The sequence below is a fragment of the Schistocerca cancellata genome, chromosome 2 (genome assembly GCF_023864275.1).
Source record: "Schistocerca cancellata isolate TAMUIC-IGC-003103 chromosome 2, iqSchCanc2.1, whole genome shotgun sequence".
Lineage (NCBI taxonomy): Eukaryota > Metazoa > Arthropoda > Insecta > Orthoptera > Acrididae > Schistocerca > Schistocerca cancellata.
In genome coordinates, this window is record NC_064627.1 from 425,452,207 (window position 1) to 425,475,988 (window position 23,782).

The 23,782-nt window shown below is 38.9% G+C and overlaps 1 protein-coding gene and 1 non-coding gene across 2 annotated transcripts in view; one reads left to right on the plus strand and one right to left on the minus strand.

Moving 5' to 3' along the window:
* The window catches only part of LOC126161887 (protein MCM10 homolog), a 99,726-nt gene extending 83,592 nt beyond the window's left edge, over positions 1-16,134 (minus strand). The window contains exons 1-5 of the mRNA XM_049918027.1: positions 16,032-16,134; positions 13,260-13,420; positions 10,669-10,940; positions 4,701-4,863; positions 1,038-1,189 (exon numbers count right to left, since the gene is read on the minus strand). Of these exons, the coding sequence (XP_049773984.1) occupies positions 1,038-1,189; positions 4,701-4,863; positions 10,669-10,940; positions 13,260-13,420; positions 16,032-16,050 (767 nt within the window). The 5' untranslated portion in view covers positions 16,051-16,134. The remainder of the gene's footprint in view (positions 1-1,037; positions 1,190-4,700; positions 4,864-10,668; positions 10,941-13,259; positions 13,421-16,031) is intronic.
* A 4,486-nt stretch (positions 16,135-20,620) lies between these two features.
* On the plus strand, positions 20,621-20,695 carry Trnas-cga (transfer RNA serine (anticodon CGA)). Its single transcript has one exon. It is a non-coding gene; the product is annotated as a tRNA-Ser (tRNA).
* The last annotated feature ends 3,087 nt before the right edge of the window (positions 20,696-23,782 follow it).

The following is a 23,782-nucleotide window of genomic DNA, read 5'->3' on the forward strand; positions in this document are numbered from 1 at the left end:
AGGTCTGGTTGTGATAAATCAGTTGCTGTTGAAGACAACATTCTTCCAAAAGAATAGAGTAGCAAAACTGTCATTTCTGAAAATGCAACATTCCAGGGTGTTACTGTGATGATGACATCCTGATTTCCATATCCTAGATTAATGCAAATGAAATGCTTATGAAGGAATACAGGTAGGAGCTGGCAGTGACACTGACGAAGAAGATGAAAAAAGGAGGGTGTTGAGTCAAGTTTCGCTGCTGCTGTGCAAGGAATTGATGCTGTCAGGAATTTCCTTAACAACAACTTCTTTTACTATAATGTGCTGGATGGACCAAATTCACAAGCTCTATTGATTAAAAAAAAATCACATGTGTACTGTGAGAAGTGTAATAATTTTATATTTGCTGCATTTAAATCTGTACCACAGCAGATTGCCCATTTTGTAATGAAATGGCACTTATAACACCTAAAAATGCCTGATTTATGATTCTTGGTCATTCCTTCCATGTACTCTGGCAAAACCTCCATGAAGAAACACCCACATTTAAAGGGGAAAAAATATTTGGGTCCCCAGAAATTTGTTAAAAAGGAGTTATACTGTAAATGGAATACTATGAAACCAGTGTTTGATTTCGCACTGTGGGAGCTTCTAAACTGAAATTAGCATGAAGGAGCCAGCAAAGATCTTCATGACAGCATTACTGAAGCTAAGTACCAAATCTTATTAACATCATGTCACTCTCCTTTTTCCAGTTTGTTTACTTGTGCTAAAATAGCTATAAATAAAGCTAAACAGAACTAACAAGATTAGATAAATGTGTGATATTTGAAAAGTTGACATTACTATTTGTTTACTAAGCCATTAATTCATATTTTGGTTACAAACTGGAAATGCAGTTGAATTTAAGGCCTAATCCATTTCACAACATGTTATCATGTGAACAATCCGTTAAATAAGCAACTGGTCAACTATGTAACTAATAATGTTTGAAGAGAAAAACTAACAAAAAATATAAAATACTATTTCCTTATGGCACTATAATAATTGTTACATACCTCCCAGCCATCAATTTTGGATTCAAGATGCCCACAACAGTACCAAGGGCATGCTTCCAATGTGTGGAGTATGCGGCACCAAACAAAAAGATTGATACTGTTAGTAGAGAGGACTTCAAATCAGAAATCCGCCACACTGTGTAGCTTGAACCCTGAAAACAAAACAAATGCATGTGTACAAGGCAGAGTAGCAATAACACTGCCAAACAATAATCTGCATTCAGTCAACCATGTATTATAATTTTACATGCACGGAACACGCAGAATACAGGCAATTAAGCATGACTATTTGAAATGTAATGGTAAATGTCTTCTGCGAACCTGCTGGTTAGCATGATGGGGGAGGATAGGCAGACAACGGATGTTCAAGAAAATACTGAACCCTTCGCAACAAATAATAAACTCACTTATTAGTCATCAACAACCATTTCAGCATAGTGCTGACACTTTTCACGCTCCCACTGGAGCATTGTGGCTAATTATGCATAACCTACACACAATAGTTGGCTGCCTTTTGTGAAATTAGTACAACTCTGGAATCTCCATCTGCATTGTTTGCCACAAACGTTTGATATCCCTCAGCTTACATATTTTACTTACGGTACCTTTGAAAGTGTTAATAAGTGTGGTTTCGAAATTTTACTTTTCTTCAATTATAAATTTTTGCTCTACATGTGAGTTTTATCTATGAGGTATTTAACAGAAATCACAACTCTCATTTCTCTAGTTCTACTGGTGAGCTTTCTCTTTCCTTTTTCTACTTTTCAAGCTAAAACATACCATAGGAATCTCTCACAGGAAATAATGTGACATACTTGGGTAATCATCCATACATCTTCCTCACATATGATGAAAATGTGCAGTTTGTAGTAGATAGATTAATGGAATATAATTCATATATGAGCAATAACAGAAGCATGTTCCTCGACGAGATTGTAATACAGGGACAGAATTGTTGATCATATAGTTTTGTACCGTTGTCGCCACAGCTACCAATATGACTCTCGCTGAACAATGACTGCCACTGTTAAAATTCTCCTCCACTCTACATTTTCCTTGTGCTGAGGATCAAACAGTTCTGGTCAAAGATCCCCATCATATTTTGTAACCTTGTAAGCAAGAGGGCATTGGAGAGGTATGGGGTTCAGGACACAATTTTGCAATTTGGACGGCACACAATTAGCAAGAAGAAGAGTTATCACCCATGAATGGTGTAGGCATGCTTGACATACAGCATTAAAAACACAAACTGATTTTGCAGGAAATACAATATCTCTGATCATTCTGTGACCTCTTCCTTAACAAAACACTTTAGTTCACTATTTGGATTTCCCAGCAGGTATTTGTCAAAATGGGGTCAATTCAGAAACATTATGCGATTCAATATGTGAAATCCTGCAAGTAATATACAAAAGCTATGTAGAAAAATTTTTAAGAGCATTTCTACATCTACACTAATATTCTGCAAGTCACAAAGAAGAGCCTGGCAGAGGGTTCATCGAACCACCTTGACAATAATTCTCTATTATTCCAATCTTGAACAGTGCGTGGAAAAAAACGAACACCTATATCTTTCCATGTGAACTCTGATTTCCCTCATTTTATTATGCAATTCATGCAGATATCTGCATGTAACGATTTGTGGGGATATAAAATGGAGTGACCACATGAGTCAAGTCACAGGTAAAGCAAGTGGCTGACTTTAGTTCATTGGTAGTATACTGGGAAAATGCACTCAGTCTACAAACTCCACTACTAACAAAACACTTGTGTTACTCAGTTTCACTGCTCTGTAGCATAGTTTGATGTAGCTTACTAGCAGTCCACTGCTTTTCAAATTTTAATGTGTTTACAAATTTTCTATTCAAACATAACTCCAAGAATATATGATAAGACTATCGGCCACACTTTTCATAGATTCTCAACAAAAGGAATCGCATGGAACCATTTGTAACAAAATCTACACTTTATCTGCCTTTGATCTTTCAGTCATATTTACTGCAGCATATACTGTACCATATAGAAGTAACATATGTGTAGTTACGTACAATTCAGTTTTAATGGATGTCTTACATCTCCCATCCCATACAAAGAGAACTCTGGTACAAAGTGATGAAAAAATATTTGGCTCTTTCTCCTTTAAGGTGTGTTAGAATTAAACCTTTCCCTTATCCTACCACTGTCATACGAAAAAACAGGCATGCCACTAAATACTTCAGAAATCACGGACTAAATTTTTTATGGAGAAACATGACATGGCCAAATTTTTTCCAAACATTATGCAAATTCTCTGAAAATTGTATTTAACACCTACAAAACAAAAATCACTACTAACAAAAAGTAGGAAATGAAAGATGAAAATTGCTTATTGGAAAGAACTGTAAGTGAAATTTATCAACATTACTGTAAACAATGGAAAATGTCAATGCTGCTTTAGAAGATTTTTATTCTTCCAGGATCTCCCTGCCCAAGATAATACTTGCAATTGTGTTTCTGAACTTGTTACACATTCTCCACCACTTTTTATCAATTAGTAGAAGAGAGTTCCACAATAAGAGAGAACAATGAGAGGCAGTCATCTGTTATAGAAACAGTGGTCCCAAAGGTCAATTAGGAAGCTAGGAGAATATTTGTGTTACATCAAACTGATAAGTCACCCACAGTTTATTTCAAACACAAAATGAGAACATTCAGCACAGATCTGACAAATGTAGAACAATTGTACTTTAATGTAAAACACATTAAAACTGCAGTCTAGATAAATAAGTACCAAGCAAAGTAATAGAAGATGACAAAGAACCACTTGGCTCCCACGGTACCATTCAGAGAACGTGAAAACTGAGCCTACTACACTCTTACTACAAAAGAAACAGCAGAGAAATGGACAGACAAAAGCCAGTAGCAATTTGTGCATTTGTAAAGTTATGTGTCAAGCCTACCATCATCTCCACAGCCAGATCCTGGCGACAGACCTATCAGAAAATCCTACGAAGTTCTGATTATAAGTAAGGTCAATGAACAATGTTTGACCGCCACACAGAGTCACATGTGAGAGACACACTGTAATCAATGGCAACACACTTTCCATGTGGGTATAAGCAAGACACAGTCCAATACAAGAGAAAAATGTGGTAGTGTTCATTTATAAATTTAGTGGTGAACATCTTCAGCACAACACATCATCAAAATATTTTGGAACAAGCAAAAGTTAAAAAGCAATATGAAATGGGATGATCATGCAAAATCAGTATTAGGGAAGGAGAGTGGAAGACAGATTTGCTGGAAGAGTTCTGAGAAAATGCAAGGCATTTATAAAGGAAACTGCACACAAGAACATTAGTATGACAACTCCTTCAGACAAATGTTTAGAACTTGTATCAAATTTTTTTCATATTTGATGTGCCATTAGACAATTTATAACGCAGAACTTCACTCACTGACTGCTACAAAGTTATAAATGCACTGTTATTATGGTTGCATAAAAATTATGATATATGCCAAGCAAACAACATAATAATCCACCATGACCATTAACTTTGGAGTTTTAAGATTTTACACACCAGTGCCTGCTTTACACAAATATCACATCTAGAGGTTAATAACAAATAGTTTCAAGAACATATTGACAACAGGTCTTTCAATGGGCACAAGAGAAAAACTTACAGATTTTGATGTTCGTGGTTGTGATTTGTTCACTATGGCTCCAACAACCACCCAGTCAATTGATGGCTCTTTGTCTGCTTTCATCTGTTTAGCTTGTGCGATTGACACAAATTTCCTGCCTTGCATAAGTTGCTCAACAGTACGCGATGATATCATTGGATTACTGGAACATAACAAGATATATGTTGGAACTAAGTAAATAAACATCTTGAGGTATAAGCTTACAAATAAATTTGTTTTTGGATGAAACCACCCCCCCCCCCTTTCCAACAGCAAGCACAATTTATTATTCCTTTACCCAGACACGCTTTGCTGAAGTTACACAGTCTTTTTTTTTATTTTCTTTCTGTTAAACAATGGGAAAATGTTAAACACCAATAAAAGGATCATTTTATCTATAAATACAGGAATTTCATTTTTAATAAAATATTCACAACACTCGCCCAGATAGCTGCACATGTTAGTTTGGCATTTCCATGATTTGGGCGCATGCACCAGCCCCAGATCAAATCCAGCGGTGGATTAATGGCATCGGCCAGTGTGCTGGCCAGCCTGGATGTGGTTTTTAGGTTGTTTTCACATATAACTAAGTGAATACCAGACTGGTATACATATTCCATGATTCACAAACATTTAGAAAACACATGAATGCAACGTCTCGCAGCAATATGAATTAATAAAATTTCTCATGCTTTCAGCTGCGCCAAGTGGTTAAAATCCCATCAGTTCGACAGCACGGAGATGGCAAGTCTTTTAGCTCCATCAAAGAAAACCTTTTTATGAAGAAATTTGAAGACATCACCCTTGACACAGCTCCAGCTGTGGAAAGTTGCTTTTATCATTACGTCGATGACACTCTTACCGTCTGATCCCATGGACATGAAAAACTGGGACAACTCTTAGAACATCTGGACAGCATTCATGACCACATTAAATTTACATTGTATCTCTACTAGATAGATGGTGCAGTGTCCTTCCTTGACACCCCCCCCCCCCCCCCCCCGAATCACCGAAAAACAAAAAGGCACCTCACCCACAGCGTCTTCAGGAAACCAACACGCTTGTATCTGAATGCTCTCAGCCACCACCATCAGGCAAAAAAATGTGGCACTCTGAACAGCCTCATTCACTGTGCTAAAGTCATCTCAGAAGCCAAAAACCTATCACCAGAAATAAGTCACCTCTGAAAGGTCTTCAGGAAAAACTACTACACTCACTCCCAGATACCACAGGTAATTTCTGGAGAGACACACAGGAAAACCACCACTGAAGAAAAGAACAAGAAACTTGCATTTTGCCTCTCTGTGGCACAGTGTTATGAAACATTAGCCGGCTATTGAATACATATTGTTTCATCCGTCTTCATGCTCCTAGCAAAAATATAATAGCTCACAAAGCCTGTGAAGGACAATCTAGGGAACACAATGCCTGGAGATTACAAGATACCACGTCAAAGTGACTGCTACTACATCGGCAAACAGTATGCACTGTGGAGCAATGCTGCACAGAAAACGAGATGCTTATGCCTACACTATCCTGTGCGCTAGGTGTCCCTTACATTTTTGTTTTAATTTTGTGATTCAGTTTGTCTCTTATATATAGTTCACTTTTGTGGTTGTCTTCACCAAGGGAGTTTTATTCCACTTGTACAGAATGTATTGGTAAATGGCTTTTTTGTGCATAATTGCATGATTTGAGTTTAGTGTATGGTTATGCTGGCGGTGGTGATTCTCCTGCACATGGAGAACTGGTGTTGGTTGTTGTGGTCAAGGAAAATTAATTTTAGACTATTTCATTTTCTTTTTCTACATAGAAACTAAAAATGACATAGTCTTAAGTTAATTCACCATATGGTGAATTTTATTTTTGGATGGATAGTGTTTATGTCACTGTGGGGAAGTTGGTAACTGGATGTTCCATCTAGAAGACATATGAGGTCATCTATTTAGCCAATATACCACTGTGTATTATTTGGATGTTACTATGGTTTAAAATATATTGTTCTCAAGAAAGATGTTGGCTAGATGTCCACTGATTGGTTACCTAATCTTGTTGTGAGTAGAACTGGTTGTCAAATAGGAAACAAGTATTGCCTATAATTAGTTTGGATATTTTTGTTGTTTCTTTTAAGTGGAGTTTGGTAATGTCTTTCTGTTGTTCTAACTGCTGTTGGTGGTTACTGTGGTTGGGATATTTGTGTACCTGTATGAGATGTCAAATGATGTGTGTGTGGCTGTTGTGGGTATGTTGATATGTTTGATCTTTTGTATCAGCTCTTTGGTGTTGTGTGTTCTTCTGTTGTTGTGAATGTATGATGTTTCTATATATACCTGTGTCATTCTCTGGCTAGGTGATATGCAGGTGCATTCTGAAATGTACAACTGTGTATATTGGTATATCCTGCTTGTGGATTTTTTGGTAGGCCGTTTAGTGTGGGTGCCTTGATGTTCTGTTGTTGAAGCCATTTCACTTTCCATTTTGTGAATAAGTCTGACATGGTTTTTTTACAAGTATCTGTGTGTATTTTTCTGGTATCTACCTGTGGGATCACTTGTTATTATACTATGCTGTTATCTTCTAGAAATTTTAGGGTTTCTGTAGAAGTTTTATCATTATTTTTCAAATTTTTTCTTCACTTTTTGTTCCCATCAGTACGTTATTTTGGTTTTACTGTAGTGCAAAACATAAAAATCCACAAAAACCACAACAATCAGTAACAATGTATACATAAAAAAAAATATCAATTGCTTTTAAATTTGTGAATGCTTTCCTCAAAACTCAAGTTTTTATATGTACAAATAGTAAAGCACATATAAATAAAGTACACATTTATACCTAATTCAACAGAAATACAATAAACTTCGCTAGCTTTTTGATGAATTCCTTTAAAAGCTACACTGGACACACTCTCTCTCTCTCTCTAGCTACACTGTTATGGCTGAATACAGCTACGCAATGTAGCTGTACAGAGGCGTGTGTGTGTGTGTGTGTGTGTGTGTGTGTGTGTGTGTGTGTGTGTGTGCGCGCGCGCGCGCACACACACACCCTCTGGCTATACAGGATTTGTGCCAAATTTACCAAAGTTTGATTCTTTTTTGTGTGCCTATCAGTGACTCAATGCTTCTACTATTCAGTGAGTATTTACTTTTACTCCTAAATTATTTACATCCTGCCAGAGCTTCAATAACATTTTTAATTTAACAGAAAGCTATAGATTCTTTACATCAGTTACTTAGTTGCTACATTAAGAGTGCTAGAGGGACAACAAGCATTTGCCAAAGTTTAACATTCATTAGAGACAAAAATTAACTCAGTCTGAAAAATTTTAGGTAAGAATTAATCTCAGCTATCTTAAAGAGACCATGCTAACAGATTTTTCTCATTACTTATGCCACTATAAAGTCTTCTCTGTAGAGTTCTCTGTCAACTCACAGATAGAGGCCCATGTGGATATCTGCAGCAATAATTATTTTAAGAGTGAAAGCCTGTGTTAATGCAGCTAACCAGAAAGCATTTAAGACTTCCTAAAAATACTTTGTGTTTTTAGCACTCCCAACAACAACATCAATCAATCTCAAATGATACACATCAAATATTACAAAAATATATGATGGTAACTGATTATATGCCCACACAAACTCTTAAAGTACATTTTAATTGACTTCAAATGGTTTTTGGAAATCTTACTTTAGAATGTAAATAAAGTAGAAGTAAAGGCAAGGTGAACCACTGAGGTGTTGATATGTATATAAAGACTGAAAATATTACTAAGCTTGCGAAGAGTGTTTTCCTTTAGAGTTAACTGTTACAGAATTTGTTCCAGTGTAACGACAAGCACCAGCACAAAGGTCAACAACATAACTGCAGAGAAGGCTGTGAGATGACATCAGTCAATATTACGCTGACTAGGACCATACCACGACAGGAGCGGCCTCTATCCGAAGAGAATATAAGTGCTGCTCCTGCCAGCCTTGGGTACGGTAGACCCGGCACTAGAAAAGAGGACTAGAAGAGCCATGACTTGTGATCCGTATGAACTTGTGTGATTAATTAGCATGGACATTGTATATAGCGAAGGATATTGATTATTTTCATGTCGCCAACTGCTTGCGACAAGTCATTGTAAATCAAAGTTAAGTATTGTCAATTCAATTTCTGTAATAAACTCCATTAATACAATTTTCTTGTATGTTGCCTAGCTATACGAGAAAGCAGCTCCCAAGGCACCATATAAGAGACGAGGCGGCAGGACCCCACAGAATTCACATACATATGCACAGCTACCAACTAGCCATGCATGTGTTTGTTTTCTGTCCTAGTTGTCAATAGTTCACCACCTGAACTACATGGTAGGTTGTTAGTTACTGCCCAGTACTTCAACTGTGCAATCATTTCTTAACTTCATGCCATCCATTATTCATATTCTATCCAGGATTTTACATTTTATATTATAACATGCAATTTAATGTGTCAAATGCCATATGTTGTTTGCAGAATGAGAGCTTAATTAAATACCAAATGCATTGCGCCCTGGAGAAAGATAGCCCTTGCACTGGCTCATCCACAGCTAATAAGTGACAGTGGGCATAATCATGTCAGAGTTGTTATCTTCAATAATGTGTGACCATGTCTCCATTACTTATAGCTATATTGTTAACACATGCATGGGTTAAAGAGTGCGGCATTTCCTCTTTTCTGATTAACTTTTCATATTTACAGGTATAGTTCGACAAGGATAGGACACGTCCAGCATGTCAAACAGATTGAACTGATTTACAAATTTTTAATATGCTTGTGTATCGATCGAATACTTGTAGATGATGTTTCAGATCAGAGACCAGCAAACAAATCGCAGCATAACTTAGGCTATGCTGGTTAAGTACATTCATGAATGAATACAAAAGATGATGTCTAGTTTGTACACAACTTCCTGAATGAGAGCTTCCTAGCTCTGGATCAGCTGAAGCTGACTTCAAGCCACGAGTGTTCAATATCTGGCTACTGCCAACATTGGGGATCTAAAAATATAGTACTTATATTCAGCTCTCACAAAATGATTGTCATGAGGTGGCAAAGCAATAAGCAAATGTGTAGTAGCAGTGCTGCATAAGGAAAGTGCAGCTTGTTTGCCCTGCACTGCAACTCTCCCCACAGCTGTCAACATATCAACCTTTGGTAAGCAAGGCTTCTGTCCTATTTTCTCGACTTAAAACTCTGTCAAGACATCGTGCTCAAACTATAGGAACTTTAGTTGCTTTACATGTTGAACTTACCTATTTTCCCCTCTAATACTTGCCCACAAGAAAAAGAAATCTATTTTACATCAAAATGTCTTCACCCCCCCCCCCCCCCCCAATACCACAGTTCCAACATTTCTGCTTGTTTCTTCTTCTTTGATGTCTTCTGTTAGGCGTTTCATTTAACTTCTAAAAGTAAAAATTAAATCTGTTCATAAATTTTTGTCACCTGTTTTCAGTGTTTATTGCAAACTGTACAAACCCTCCTACCTCCTGCACACTATTCTTGCACATCCAGAATGTTTCAACCACTCAGGTTATTATTTCTCCTCCTTTCCTCAGTTGTTCTCAAAATTACACTTTTAGATATGAAGAATTGTGTAAAGTGAACTAAATTTTTGTATATACACGGAGAAAGATTAGTGACTCAATTTTCCAAAGTTTTGTTAGGTGGGCCTATTATGAAAATGGATTCACTTATTTGTATGATTTAAAAATAAGTTGGGAGAGGACACACTGTGTGTGTGTGTGTGTGTGTGTGTGTGTGTGTGTGTGTGTGTGTGTGTGTGTGTGTGTGAGAGGGAGAGGGAGAGGGAGAGAGAGAGAGAGAGAGAGCACAAAATATGTGAACCTGGTGAGAAACATTCAGAGTCCAAGATATGCATGAAAAAAATAAAGGTATTATAGCACAAAAAATTACTAAACGTAGCAAGCAGACTAATAAAGCTTACGCAATACGCATTCCGAACATCGTGTCAACACTTGCATGCTTGCCAACTGCCTGCTGTGAAGAAGGTGCAGAAAGTGTTCGGCTCTTCCAGGATGCTTTTTTCTCTGGAGCAAATGAAGAACGACTCTCTGCATAATGGTCGCCACTACTACTGCCAAATACTTGTCCATCTTCATCACCATCATCGTCCTCATCAGGGCACGCACCACTCACTTCCCTTATAAATTTCAGTGATTTTCGATAGGAGTGAATATCACCACCACCTGTGCTTTCCTAAAATGCAAAAATTTATATAAATTAGTAACTTTCTACAGTCACTCATTAAACATTATGGATGTAACTAACATACATACCTACTGAAAAATGCAACTTCAATAAAGTCACACAATGAAGAGTAATGTGTTGTGGAATAATAAGAATTTTGTATTAATCTTTAGTAAAACGTAAAAAAGTGTAACTGTATTGCACATAAGAAGTAATGCTTGCTTCCTCCTAAACACTGCTCTCCTTTATACATCTGTGTGTAGGATGCAACATTGCCTCTGGCCATTAAAACTGCAATACCATGAAGACACCATGTGACAAATGTTGCATTGGCATGAAGTGTACAACAGTTAAGAATAAGCATACGATTAGCATTTCAGTACAACAGTTCAAAGTAGGTAGTAGAGATAGGAAAGACTACACAGTTGATTGCCCATACAGAAAGCACTTCTGAATAACAGTTGTTTGTGGAGAAGAGCATTTTATGTTCCACGTACTAAAAAGAAACACCTACCAGTAGGTGATGGAATTCATCAGCAGCAGAATCACGGTCTATTGAAATTACAGTTTATGATTCCACAAAAATAGCTGCTCACGGTGGTCAGGATCCCGTGACTATTATCCAAATACGGAATCTATCAGATTAGCAGGTCCACACTCAACATCATGCAGGATCTCAATCAAACACATGTGACTACCATCCAAGCAGACAGATACTATTCACTCAGCCATGCAGGATCATACAGCCACACCACATTTCTTGAATCAGGAATTGGGCTTTATGCAGAGAGACAAGTACCCACGCAGATAGCGCAACTATGTCATAGCACTAGAGATAGTTGTAGCTTTCCTCGAAATGGCAGAGCAAAGAGGGGTGCACCAATATTGGAATGCCCAACAGTAACAAAGGACTCAAGAGAGGCACCATATCGGCCTTTCAGATGTGACCCAGTTCTGTGTACAGCATCACCTCTACTCACATAGACAGTAATTTGAACACTGGGTGTTACACTTCCATGTATTATCGTTATGCCTATGCCCTTGTCAGTTGCCAAGGTGCTAGCATGGTGAGTAGCTGCATGCTAGCACCTTGGCAACTGACAAGGGCCTAGGCATAACCACGATTTTTGAACTATGGCATACAGTTGAAGCAGCATGGAATGATGCATCCAGATCTTTTATCCAAGGTCAGTTCAATTCATGACCCAGCCAAATCAGAGCCATTGTTATTGACAGAAGTGGCAACTCTCTATACTGAATTTCATACCTGCATCATATCCCTAAAGCATCTACAAATTTAACTGAGTATTCTTCCTATTATGGACCTACCGAATATGCAAAATAAGTAAAATTTTGTTATTTGCTATCCTTCTTGGTTTTGCAATGTTAATCAATAGAACTGTAGCTTCTACTGCTCCTCACAATCCCATCATGGGCCATGAAACAATGTACAGACGCTAAGAGCAAAATGTGGAGGATTGTGTTTTTCTAATGGTGAAGGAGGATAACAAAAAAATGCATCATAAAAGATAATGAAGGACTATCCAAGGTACTCTGAAGTAAAGGTTGTAACGACAGTCACAAGAAATCATGAGAATTAAGATGGTTGAACAGCAGCTGATTTTTAGCAGCCAATAATGTGTTAATTAGATGATTTTTTCATGAAAAATCAGTACCAGTTTCTAATGTGATGACAATGTCAAATTACTGGCAGTTACGATTGCAGTAAACTAATATTGCCAGGAAAAAATGTGTTACTAACTGCAAGAATAAGTTAAATACATAGTAAATTAGTTAACACAGAATTTGTGGACAGCACACAGGAATCTCTAGTGAGTGCAGTTAAGCAGTTCACATATTCAGCTACTTCATACTCTTTGCTTCACTAACTAATCAAGATGATATATTTCAGACAGAACTATTAATAAAAGTTTCAGCATAACAAGTGCAGAGGTACAGTATATCAATAAATATAAAAAATTGCTGGTACAAGGCACATGCAGAAAATGAAGGAAAGGTCACCTATATAATGCCTAGTTTCAATCATATGGACATAACCTGGTGACAAGATTGTCACTGTTTACTGTATACCACCATCCCTTCACTGGCTGCCTCCAGTATGACACAAGAGTACATTGCTAACTGCTATTTGATGCTTTTTTGTGGTAAGTGTGGGGAAAGGGGAGGGGGGAGGGGGGGGGGAGAAGTGCATGCTAACTCTCGTTTGTCACAGAATATTGTTGTTTCTAAATAAACAACATACAAATAAAATTACACAAATGAGTATATAACAAACACAAGTTGTTTAACAGCTTGTGCTTCTGTTACCTGCACTGGTTCAGGCTTTTCCATAATGTCAATAAAAGTGTATGTTTTGCTTTGTTTTTGACAAAGAGAACTGTCATTATCAACAGGATTATTGACACCATTTTCTGATAAATCATCAAGAACATCTGCCAACAAGTCAATAGCACAACTGCTGCTTGCACCTGTAACAATAAGCACAAATAAATACTTAATAAGTGCAAATATTCTTGCATTGCCAAAACTTGTCTTGGCAGTAATTATAGCAGTGATAAGATATGAAGTATTGAATACGGGTGTTGATTTGGAATTTAGACATAAAACATTTCTTTTATTAGTATATGCACTGTAATTAACTGAAATCTTCCACAACAATGGCTTGCAGAGAATGGGTGCAGGCACATACGTATTCCCCACTAACTCCCCCTCTATCTGCACAACACATATCTTCTCACAATAGGGCAAGGGCAAAAAGATTACATGAAATACAGCACATAACAGTGGCATCACCAGCCTGGCTGCTTTTCCTGATGAGGAATCTGTAAGCAGTCAGTTGGGACAAAAATTACTAAGGCATACTTTCCCAACAGGAAGTTTGACATAAAAATCAATACTTTTGTAGCAATGCACCATCACTCATTTCTGTATCCCTTTCATGAAATATAATAAGTGGACACAGTGTATTGTTGGCAAAGTATCATAACTGGTTATACAGTCACCCGCCTGATTAGAAACACAATCGGGTTGAGAGGCAAAAAAAGGAAAAGAAGAATGAACGATTAAAGTTGCATGGACAGTGGGGAAGAAAATGGGATTTAATGGGACTTCCAACTTCATATTTTCAAAAGAATCACTACGACACCCACATAAATTTAACCACTGGGAAAAAATATAGATTATCATACTTGGATATGAATGCTGTTTCTCTTGAATGCAGGTCCGGTGAGCTGACCAATGATGCTTGATAAAGGATGAACAAAAACAGCGAGTCAGCTGACTCACTCGGCTTGGTTTGAATAATTATTTAAACACAGAGGTATCAACAGTACAGGAAACAAGATACAGTGTTCACAACAACAACAATGGGGGTAAAACAATGCATTAAACTATATAAAGAGACTCACTGAATGAAACATGTTTGGCTGTCAATAGAACAATGTGAAGACTCCAAATGCCCTTTCACAAAAGCCCACGAAATTCTAGTTGTACATAAGTTATTTTTCAGTCCCCAGCAAATAAGACAAATGTTCATGTACTAAGAAAAATCCAGAATTGCTACAATTTTATTCATATACCAATGAAAAGATGAGTGAAATAAATATTAGCGTCAGTGGCGTTGGGAAACAGCTGAAATCGTTAAAACTGAACAAATTTCCATGGGCCAATGGAACTATTATTAAACACTATACTGCATTTGGTGTTGAGTTAACCCTTTTTATAACTATAATCTATCATAGATCCCTCAAACAAAAAACTGTGCCCAGTAGTTGGAAGAAAGGGCAGCTCACACCCGTCTACAAGGAGGATAGTAGAAGTGAACAACAAAACTACCATCCATTATCCTTGAGATTGATTTCTTGTAGAATCTAAGAACATATTCTGAGCTCAAACATAATGAGGTATCTAGCAGAGAATGAGCTCCTCGGAGCCAACCAGCATGGATTTCAAAAATATCGATCATGTGAAACCCAACTTGCACTTTTCTCACACAAAATACTGAAAGTTCTGGATCAAGACGACCAGGTAGATGTGACTGAATTGAGGACTTTTTTGTCGGGAGGACACTGCTTGTTATCTTGGATGGAGAGACATCGTCAGATGTAGATATAACTTTGGGTGTGCCTCAGGGAAGTACGTTGGGACCCTTGCTGTTCATATTATATATTAATGACTTTGGAGACAATATTAACAGTAAAATCAAGTGTTTTGCAGATTATGCAATTATCTGTAATGAAGTACTACCTGAAAGAAAGCTGCATAAATATTCAGTCAGATATTGACAAGATTCAATGTGGTGCAGAGATTAGCAACTTGCTCTAAATGTTCAGAAATGCAAAATTTCTAACTTCACGAAACTAAAAGCAGTAGCCAATGAATAGAATTCAACGAGTAACTGTTGGAATCTGCCAACTCATAGAAATAACTGGGTGTAACACTCTGCAGGGATATGAAATGGAATGACCACATAGGCTCAGTCAAGGATAAAGCAGGTGGTAGATTTCAGTTTGTTGGCAAAGTACTGGGGAACTGCAACCCGTCTACAAAGTGGATTGCTTACAAGTACCTCGTGCGACCACTTCTAGAATATTGCTCAAGAGTGTGGGGCCCGTACTAGATAGGACTAACAGGGGATATTGAAAGTATACAGAGACGGGCAGCACAAATGGTCACAAGTCTGTTTAATCCGTGGGAGAGTCACAGAAATACTGACGAAACTGAAAGCAGACAACTGAGGACCGACGTAAAGTACCCTGAGAAAGTCTGCTAACATAGCTCCAAGAGCCGACTTTAAACGAAGACCCCGGAATATACTACAACCCTGTACATATCGCTCACATAGGGATCGTGAAAGCAAGATTAGATTAATTACGTCAAGCACAGAAGCATTCAATCATTTTTCTCGCGCTCCATACGTCAATGGGATGGGAAGAAACCCTACTAACTAGTACAAAGCGACGTACCTTCTGCAATGCACTTCACGGTGGTTTGCGTACCGGTATATGAAGAACCAGTGTTGAGGCTAAATTATTAAATTCTATAGTAACTATCAAAGCAAAATCAATTAAGCATCATTACCTCCATTCACTAAATTCATTTTCGCTCTTCGCTCGTTGCAGATTCAAACTTAAAAAATTACGTCAGTAGTTACCAGTTATAGTTGAGCAAACTGTTTATGTTTTTTCGCGCGCAAATTCACGTCATTAGCAATCGATAAAGTACCTATCGATTAACAAGAAAGGGTCTGAAGATCGATCGCTGTCAGAAGCGCTTTACTACAGTGACAGTGGCTCTACGGAAAATCGTATGTAGACGAAAGCGGTGTTCTTTGTCGTTTTGTTAATAGCACCAATCGTTATGGTCTTAGTACTATTCCCAACATGAAACAGTGCCTCCTTCTGAACATCATATTAGATACACGTATCAAGAATCTTTATCCGCCAATGATCATTCACAGGCTTCATCATTTAAATTGCGCACTTAATTTAATCCGAAACAGTTCTAAAAACATAGGTTGAAGTATAGATGGTAATTTATTAAAGATTTTTATGAAGCTTATTCCGGGTGAGTGGCTAGTTTTTATCAACCTACATCGCCATCTACATCCATACCACACACAAACCGCAGTGAAAAGAATGGCAGAAGATGCATCCCTCTGCACCAGCTTTTAGGACTTCTTTCCCCTTCAATTTACGTCTGAAACGTGGGAGGAATGGTTGTTTAAATGTCTTTGTAGACACACACAAACACATCAACAATATTCTAGGATGGGTCGCACAAGTGCTTTGCATGCAGTCTTCTTTGTAGACAGATTTCATTTCTCCATTATTTTACCAAGGAACTACAGTCTGGCACCTGCTTCCCCTATGATTGTAACTAAGCGATCTTTCCGTTTCATATCTCTAGAGATTATTACATTCAGATATTTGCATGACTTGGCCGGTTCCAACGGTGACTCATCGATGTTATTGTCACAGGATACTACGTTTTTTCGTTTTGTGAAGTGCACAATTTAACATTCGTGAACATTAAAAGCAAGATTCCAATATCTGCACCATTTTGAGATAATATTAAGATTTGACTGAAGATTTATGCAGCTTCTTTCAGACAGCACTTCAGCTTAGATAACTGCATCACCTGCAAAAAGTCTAAGGTTAGTATTAATATTGTCAGCAAGGTCATTAACATACAATAGGAACAGCAAGGGACCCAACACACTTCCCTGAGGCCCAAGTAAAGTTGTTTCTATATCTGATGATGACCCTCCATTCAAGATAACTTGCTGCGTCCTTCCACCCAAAAAATCCTCAATCCAATAGTAAATTTCGTTTTATACCCCATACGATCGCACTTTTGACAATAAGCACAGATCTAGCAACAGCTTTTCGGTAATCATGAAATACTACTTCTCCCTGTCTGCCTGGATTCATACTTTCAGTATACAGAGTGTTCCATTTATCTTGACCACCCTAAATAACTGTTTGTCCAGATGCAAATTACAAAATGTTTCAAGTAAATGTTCTTTATCTGTCAGGGGGACATTAATCGGCATGATTGCCTTCGTTGTAGCTTTGTTTTTTTTACAAAGATATGAACAGCAGTATGATTTTTTTAAATGGCACCCTGTATTTTTTTATTCTGTATTTATTTCCTCTCCTAAAGACCTATTCAAAAATGCATCACAGTGTGCCATTCACTGAAACACAACGTTATTAATTACATAACACAACACTGGATTTGAGTCTGGGATCACGAACTCGTCAACTTGCTGGAGTTGTCAGAAAAGAAATGAAAACCAAGTAAAAACATAACACAAAATTGACTTTGACTCTCCTGTACCACTGTCCAGGAGTAGAACATTCAAAGGTGCTCAAAGTGGTGACCCTGGACACCGATACACTGGTGCACTCGTTGAATGAAAGAATTATTTACTGCTTCCAGTGTTGTCTGCTGAAGAGAATTACAAGCAAACATGATACGTTCCTGCATGTGCTCTGGAGTTGTTGGAATATCGCGATAGACAACGTCTTTAATGCATCCCAAAAGAAAAAAGTCGAGAGGATTTAAATCAGGAGACCTAGCAGGTCAAGTAACTGTTCCTCCTCGACCAACCCATCATTCTGTACCTTCGGTCCAGAACACGACGTGCACGCAAGGAATTATGTTCTGCACATCCATTGTGTTGATACCACACAAGCATTCTGGTTCTTAATGGCACTTCATCCAGAAGAGCAGGAAGAATTTGTCTGAGGAAGTTGGCATAAGCTGTGCTGTTTAGACTGCCATTGATGAAATAAGATCCAATAATTGTAGTACCAAGCATCCCACACCAGACGTTAACTCTCCATTGACGCCGATGTTCCCCTGTCTAAGCCATCGTGGGTTGTCGTTGGACCAATAATGTATGTTCCTTGTATCTACCTGTCCTTTGTTTGAGAAGGAACATTCATGGGTAAATAGAACATTAGAGAAGAAGTTCGGGTTGGCGCGGATTTGCTGCTGTGCCCACTAACAGAACTGTACACGATTCTGGAAATCATTCCCATGCAACTCTTTATGTAGGTGTACATGGTAAGGATGGAACCGGTGACGTTAAGAATACGATGTACACTGGTTTTAGGAATGCCAATCTCGTGATCAATGTATCGTGTGCTCACTTGTGGATTCATTGCAACGGAAGCGAGAACAGTAACTTCGGCAGCTTCGTCTGTGGGAGTCCTATGACGACTGCGTTATCGTGGGTTGAAACTTCCAGTTTCATGAAGCATCGCAACAAGACGAGAAAACATCCGTCGGGAAGGTGGGTTCTTGTCAGGATATCGCTCTCTGTACAGTTCCGCTGCCTGCGTAGCATTTCACCTACCTTCAACAACAACAATAAAAGAAACGTTATGTCGATGCAGTTTGTAGGAAGGACAGCCTTTACTGTATGCCTACTCTACACAACAATGTTTAAAAGGACTAAACTACTGTACTAAACATACCCGTACATAAGAAAAGAGTATCCCAATAACTATTCTGCAAACTTACATTCCCCATAGTGAGTAGCATTTCTACCTTCTCTTCGTTGGTGTACATTCTATTCACACAACTCTTCAACTGACGATGGTTGACGGAATGACAGATGTGCATTCTACTTATGTTTACATTTGTCCTCTGTCGCCGTCAGCACATGGATGTGTTCCATTACCCCGAGTACTTGCAATAAGAGCCGGGAGCATCGAAGTCAATGTTGTGTTATGTAGTTAATAACATTGTGTTTCAGTGAATGGTACACTGTGATACATTTGTGAATAGGCATTTAGGAGAGAAAATGAATTACCGAATAAAAAATACAGGGTGCCATTTAAAAAAGTCACACCGCTGTTCAAGTATTTGAAAAAAAAAAAAAAAAAACGAAGCTACAATGAAAGCAATTGAAAGCTGATTGATGGCCCCCTGACGGCTAACAAACATTTTCTTGGAACATTTTGTAATTTACATCTGGACAAACAGTTATTTAGGGTGGTCAAGATAAATGGGACACTCTGTATATCATGAGAAAAACATGAGTTGGCTTCACATGATCACTGTTTCCAGAACCGATGCTGGTTGGCATGAGGAGGTCATACTGTGTCTCATTGCTTTGAGCTCTGATTCTACCACAAATGAGCGTCAAGGATACTGCATGGTAAGGGGTACGGTTTTCTGTTTGAGGAATCTACAGAGGTGCTAATTCAAACGAACATTGGGTATAGAATCTGATTGTGATTCCATCAGGTCCTCGTGCTTTGTTGCAAGTTAATGATTTCAGCTGTTTCTCTATGCCAATGACATTAATACCTGTTTCGCTCATTTTTCACTGGAACAAGAATTAAACCGGGGCAATTCTCCTGGGTTTGCATTTGTAGGGGAACATTTGAAAATGGTGTTGAGCATTTCAGCTTTTTCTTTGCTACCTTCAATTTTAGTTACTATCTTACTAGATTTTCCTTGGTTTTTGTGAAAGATCTTTCGACAATATTCTGTTACTGCAGTCATTGAAGATTTCACACATTGCCCACTTAACAGCCAAATGTGTTTCATTCAGCATATCTCTATCTATAACCCTACAGAATGAGATTTTCACTCTGCAGCAGAGTGTACGCTGATATGAAACTTCCTGGCAGATTAAAACTGTGTGCCGGACCGATACTCGAACTCCGGACCTTTGCCTTTCGTGGGCAAGTGCTCTACCAACTGAGCTACCCAAGCACGACTCACGCCCTGTCCTCACAGCTTTACTTCTGCCAGTACCCCGTCTCCTACCTTCCAAACTTAACAGAAGCTCTCCTGCGAACCTTGCAGAACTAGCACTCCTGAAAGAAAGGATATTGCGGTGACATGGCTTAGCCACAGCCTGGGGGATGTTTCCAGAATGAGATTTTCTCTCTGTAGCGGAGTTTACGCTGATATGAAACTTCCTGGCAGATTAAAACTGTGTGCCGGACCGAGATCGAACTCGGGACCTTTGCCTTTCGCAGGCAAGTGCTCTACCAACTGAGCTACCCAAGCACGACTCACGCCCCGTCCTCACAGCTTTACTTCTGCCAGTTCTGCAAGGTTCGCAGGAGAGCTTCTGTTAAGTTTGGAAGCTAGGACACGAGGTACTGGCAGAAGTAAAGCTGTGAGGACGGGGCGTGAGTCGTGCTTGGGTAGCTCAGTTGGTAGAGCACTTGCCCCCGAAAGGCAAAGGTCCCGAGTTCGAGTCTCGGTCCGGGACACAGTTTTAATCTGCCAGGATGTTTTATAACCCTACACTTTGTTTTACACCTAGGCTACAGCAGTTTCTGTTTCTTTAGAGGTTTTTTACTGTGACTGTATACCATAGCAGGTATCTCCCATTATGTTCTGCTGGGTACATATCTATCCAGTGAATGTAAGCTTTTTTTAAAAAAAACATGAGCTGTTATCACCTCTGCATTATCCTGTCCTGACAATAAGTTTCAAGTTCCTCACTGAGATATGCCACAACTGCTTTTTTTATGTAGTTTTCTGAACATATAAATCTTTTTTCTAGTGTTAGTTGGCCTTTGTACTTTGGTAACCATTGTTGCCACAACTGCCTCATGACTCTGACACCAGTTTCAATGTGGAGATTCTCAAGGCAGTCAGGTTTCTTGGTCGCCAATGGATCTATATATGTTCAGCGTCAATGGATTCCAAACCATCTGGTCTAGTTAATTATGAGAGAAAGCATTTAGTAACGTTTCACAGGACATTTTGTCATGCCCATCAGTAATAAAACTGTAATTTTCCCACTCGATTGTGAGTGTGGTGATCGTTAGAAGGATCCAGTTATAATTTTATGCCCACCCTTGATACTGAGTCCTGCCCATACAGTTTCACATGACGCTTCAATTTCTGTCTCTTTGGACATGAGTTCCTTGTACACTGAGACAAATGAACCTTCTCCATTTCCCATTGGCCTATCCTTTTGATAAATGATTAAATTTCCCCCGAAATCTCAGTGGATCAATTTAGGGTTTTAACTAGATACCTATAGATAGCATTAAGTGAGGTTCAGTGCTTTTTAGGAGCACTTCAAACTCTGGTACTTTGTAGTGAATGCTTCGGCAGTTAATCACTAGGATTTTCATAGTCTTAGCTATGGGTGCATTTCTACAGAATTTACACAGACAGTTCTGTGTCTCCTACAGCTATCATTATCTGGGCTGAATGGAGATTTGCCTAGTCTAAGAACCCCTCGAGTGCACTGCACACACATAGCTGCCTGGTTAGCAGCCTCTGATGTAGAGTGCACATATGAGCGGTCTAGGAGTCTAGGAGAACCTTACAATTCTCAGACCTCTGGTGCAAGTCCATGATGTCACAGCCTACCTGGTCACAAAACCTTTGAAGTCTCTGGTTCGAACCAGGGGATCACAATTAGTTCCAGGGAAAATGCTACAGATTGTAATCTTCGATGAAACACTGTGAGCAAGGCTGGAATACTGAACTTTCTCTGCCAGTCGCTTGAGTGATATAAGTATGACCTCAGAGCCCAGATAACAAACATCGTTTGTTCCAATGTGTGCCGCAGCCTGCAGGTGGCTACACAATATTCCCTCAGTGGTTGCCAGAATAGCCTATTTACTATGTTGAACGAGGCCTTCAAGTATACACACTGCGTGTACATGGTGTTCCTTTCATTTCTTGCTACCAATTCCGTAAGGGGCAATTTTATTAGCTGAACATTTGAACTGCAGGTGATTAACAGACCTCCACCTCTTTGTGTTTGCCTTCTCTTGACATGGCACTCAGCATATTTCTCAACAAGTGAACTGAGTGTCACTGGCTTAGTTTCATTTACAGTGGAAGGCAGCATCTCCAATTTGTTTAGGGGAATGATTGTAGCATTCTGAGCTCTCTCTACTCCCTGTCTCCCCTGTACCGGACGCCTCACGTACCATTGACATGACACTCACATTCAGGTGGACAATTAGTGACAGAGCCTGTATTTCCTGCAGAAGAGACAGTATTCACAGGAGAGGGCAGTACTTGAGGTGCCGTTGGTATCTCTGGCACATGACTCCAGACAGCCTTCCCAACACACTCACCTCCAACAGTTTCCAATCACTTGACAGTAGTCAAGGCGATTTCCGACTGCTTACAAGTACCATTTAACTCAGTCAGTGCTCAATTACTGCACACACAATGGGACTGTATTACGCCTGGTGCAATACTTTACAGAATAACAAACAAATGATTTTAAAGTAAATTTTAATTTAATTTACGGATCTGATATTGTTTTAGAACTGAAAAAATATACAGCCAAAGCGAGATATCTATTACAAAAGAAAAAATTGGTACTGATTTATTGTTTCCTTGAAACTTTTTTTAGATTATGGTCATCAATAAATTGACTGTGGGAACACTGCTTCCTGAGGTTATATCGCTGGCGACCGAATAGGGTCTGGCACAACAGAATTTTTGAACAGTAGTTGGTCTGGTGACTTGACTCTGTTCACACGCTTATGTATGTGTGTTCTTAACGGTAATAAATATCATTTTTGGAGATGAATTTAATCGATTTTGATGACACAACCGTGCCACGTGCGGTTATGATCATTTCACAACTCATGCAGTTGGCTGCATCACCTGCTGTACCATTTCCCACACATCATGTCACCCTGTTTATGGGCAAAACTTGGTAGTTTTTCCACTGTGAACATCGCCCTGGTAATCTTTCGACCACAGGGCCACATCAAACTACTGACTTTCTAGTCAGACCAACCAACATTGTGGTTCGCCATCATGGACAATATCTTCACACCGGGTGACAACCTCAGTGATGAGATCAAGTTTGTCACGTTATTAAGCCACTTAACGGAACATATTGACGCAGTAAGTGATATCATTCTTGCTCTACTGGCAAACAACAAGTACAAGACAATCAAAGGTGCTCTTCTCTGCTACTACAGCCCACTTCCCAGAGGAGCAAATTCATCAGATCATTCATTACGAAGTGTTCAGTGACAAGACCCCATCACAACTATGACATCACTTATGCACACAGATCGATATTCATCACATGCCTGACAACGTACTTTGGACTCTGTAGAATGTGGAACTTCCTCTGCAAGTACAACTGGCTATGGTCTCCCATAGACATGAACCTCTGGACGCTCGTCTTACACTAGTGGTTTGAATATATTGGATCATACAACACACACATTGCATCAGTAGTGTGGACAACAATGACAGTGTGCATGATGTGCATTTTCCAAAATGGCTCATCCACCGGCATGCCAATGTGAAGCTGAACCAAACCCAGCGAATTATCACTGACTCTGACGTCTCTGTACATG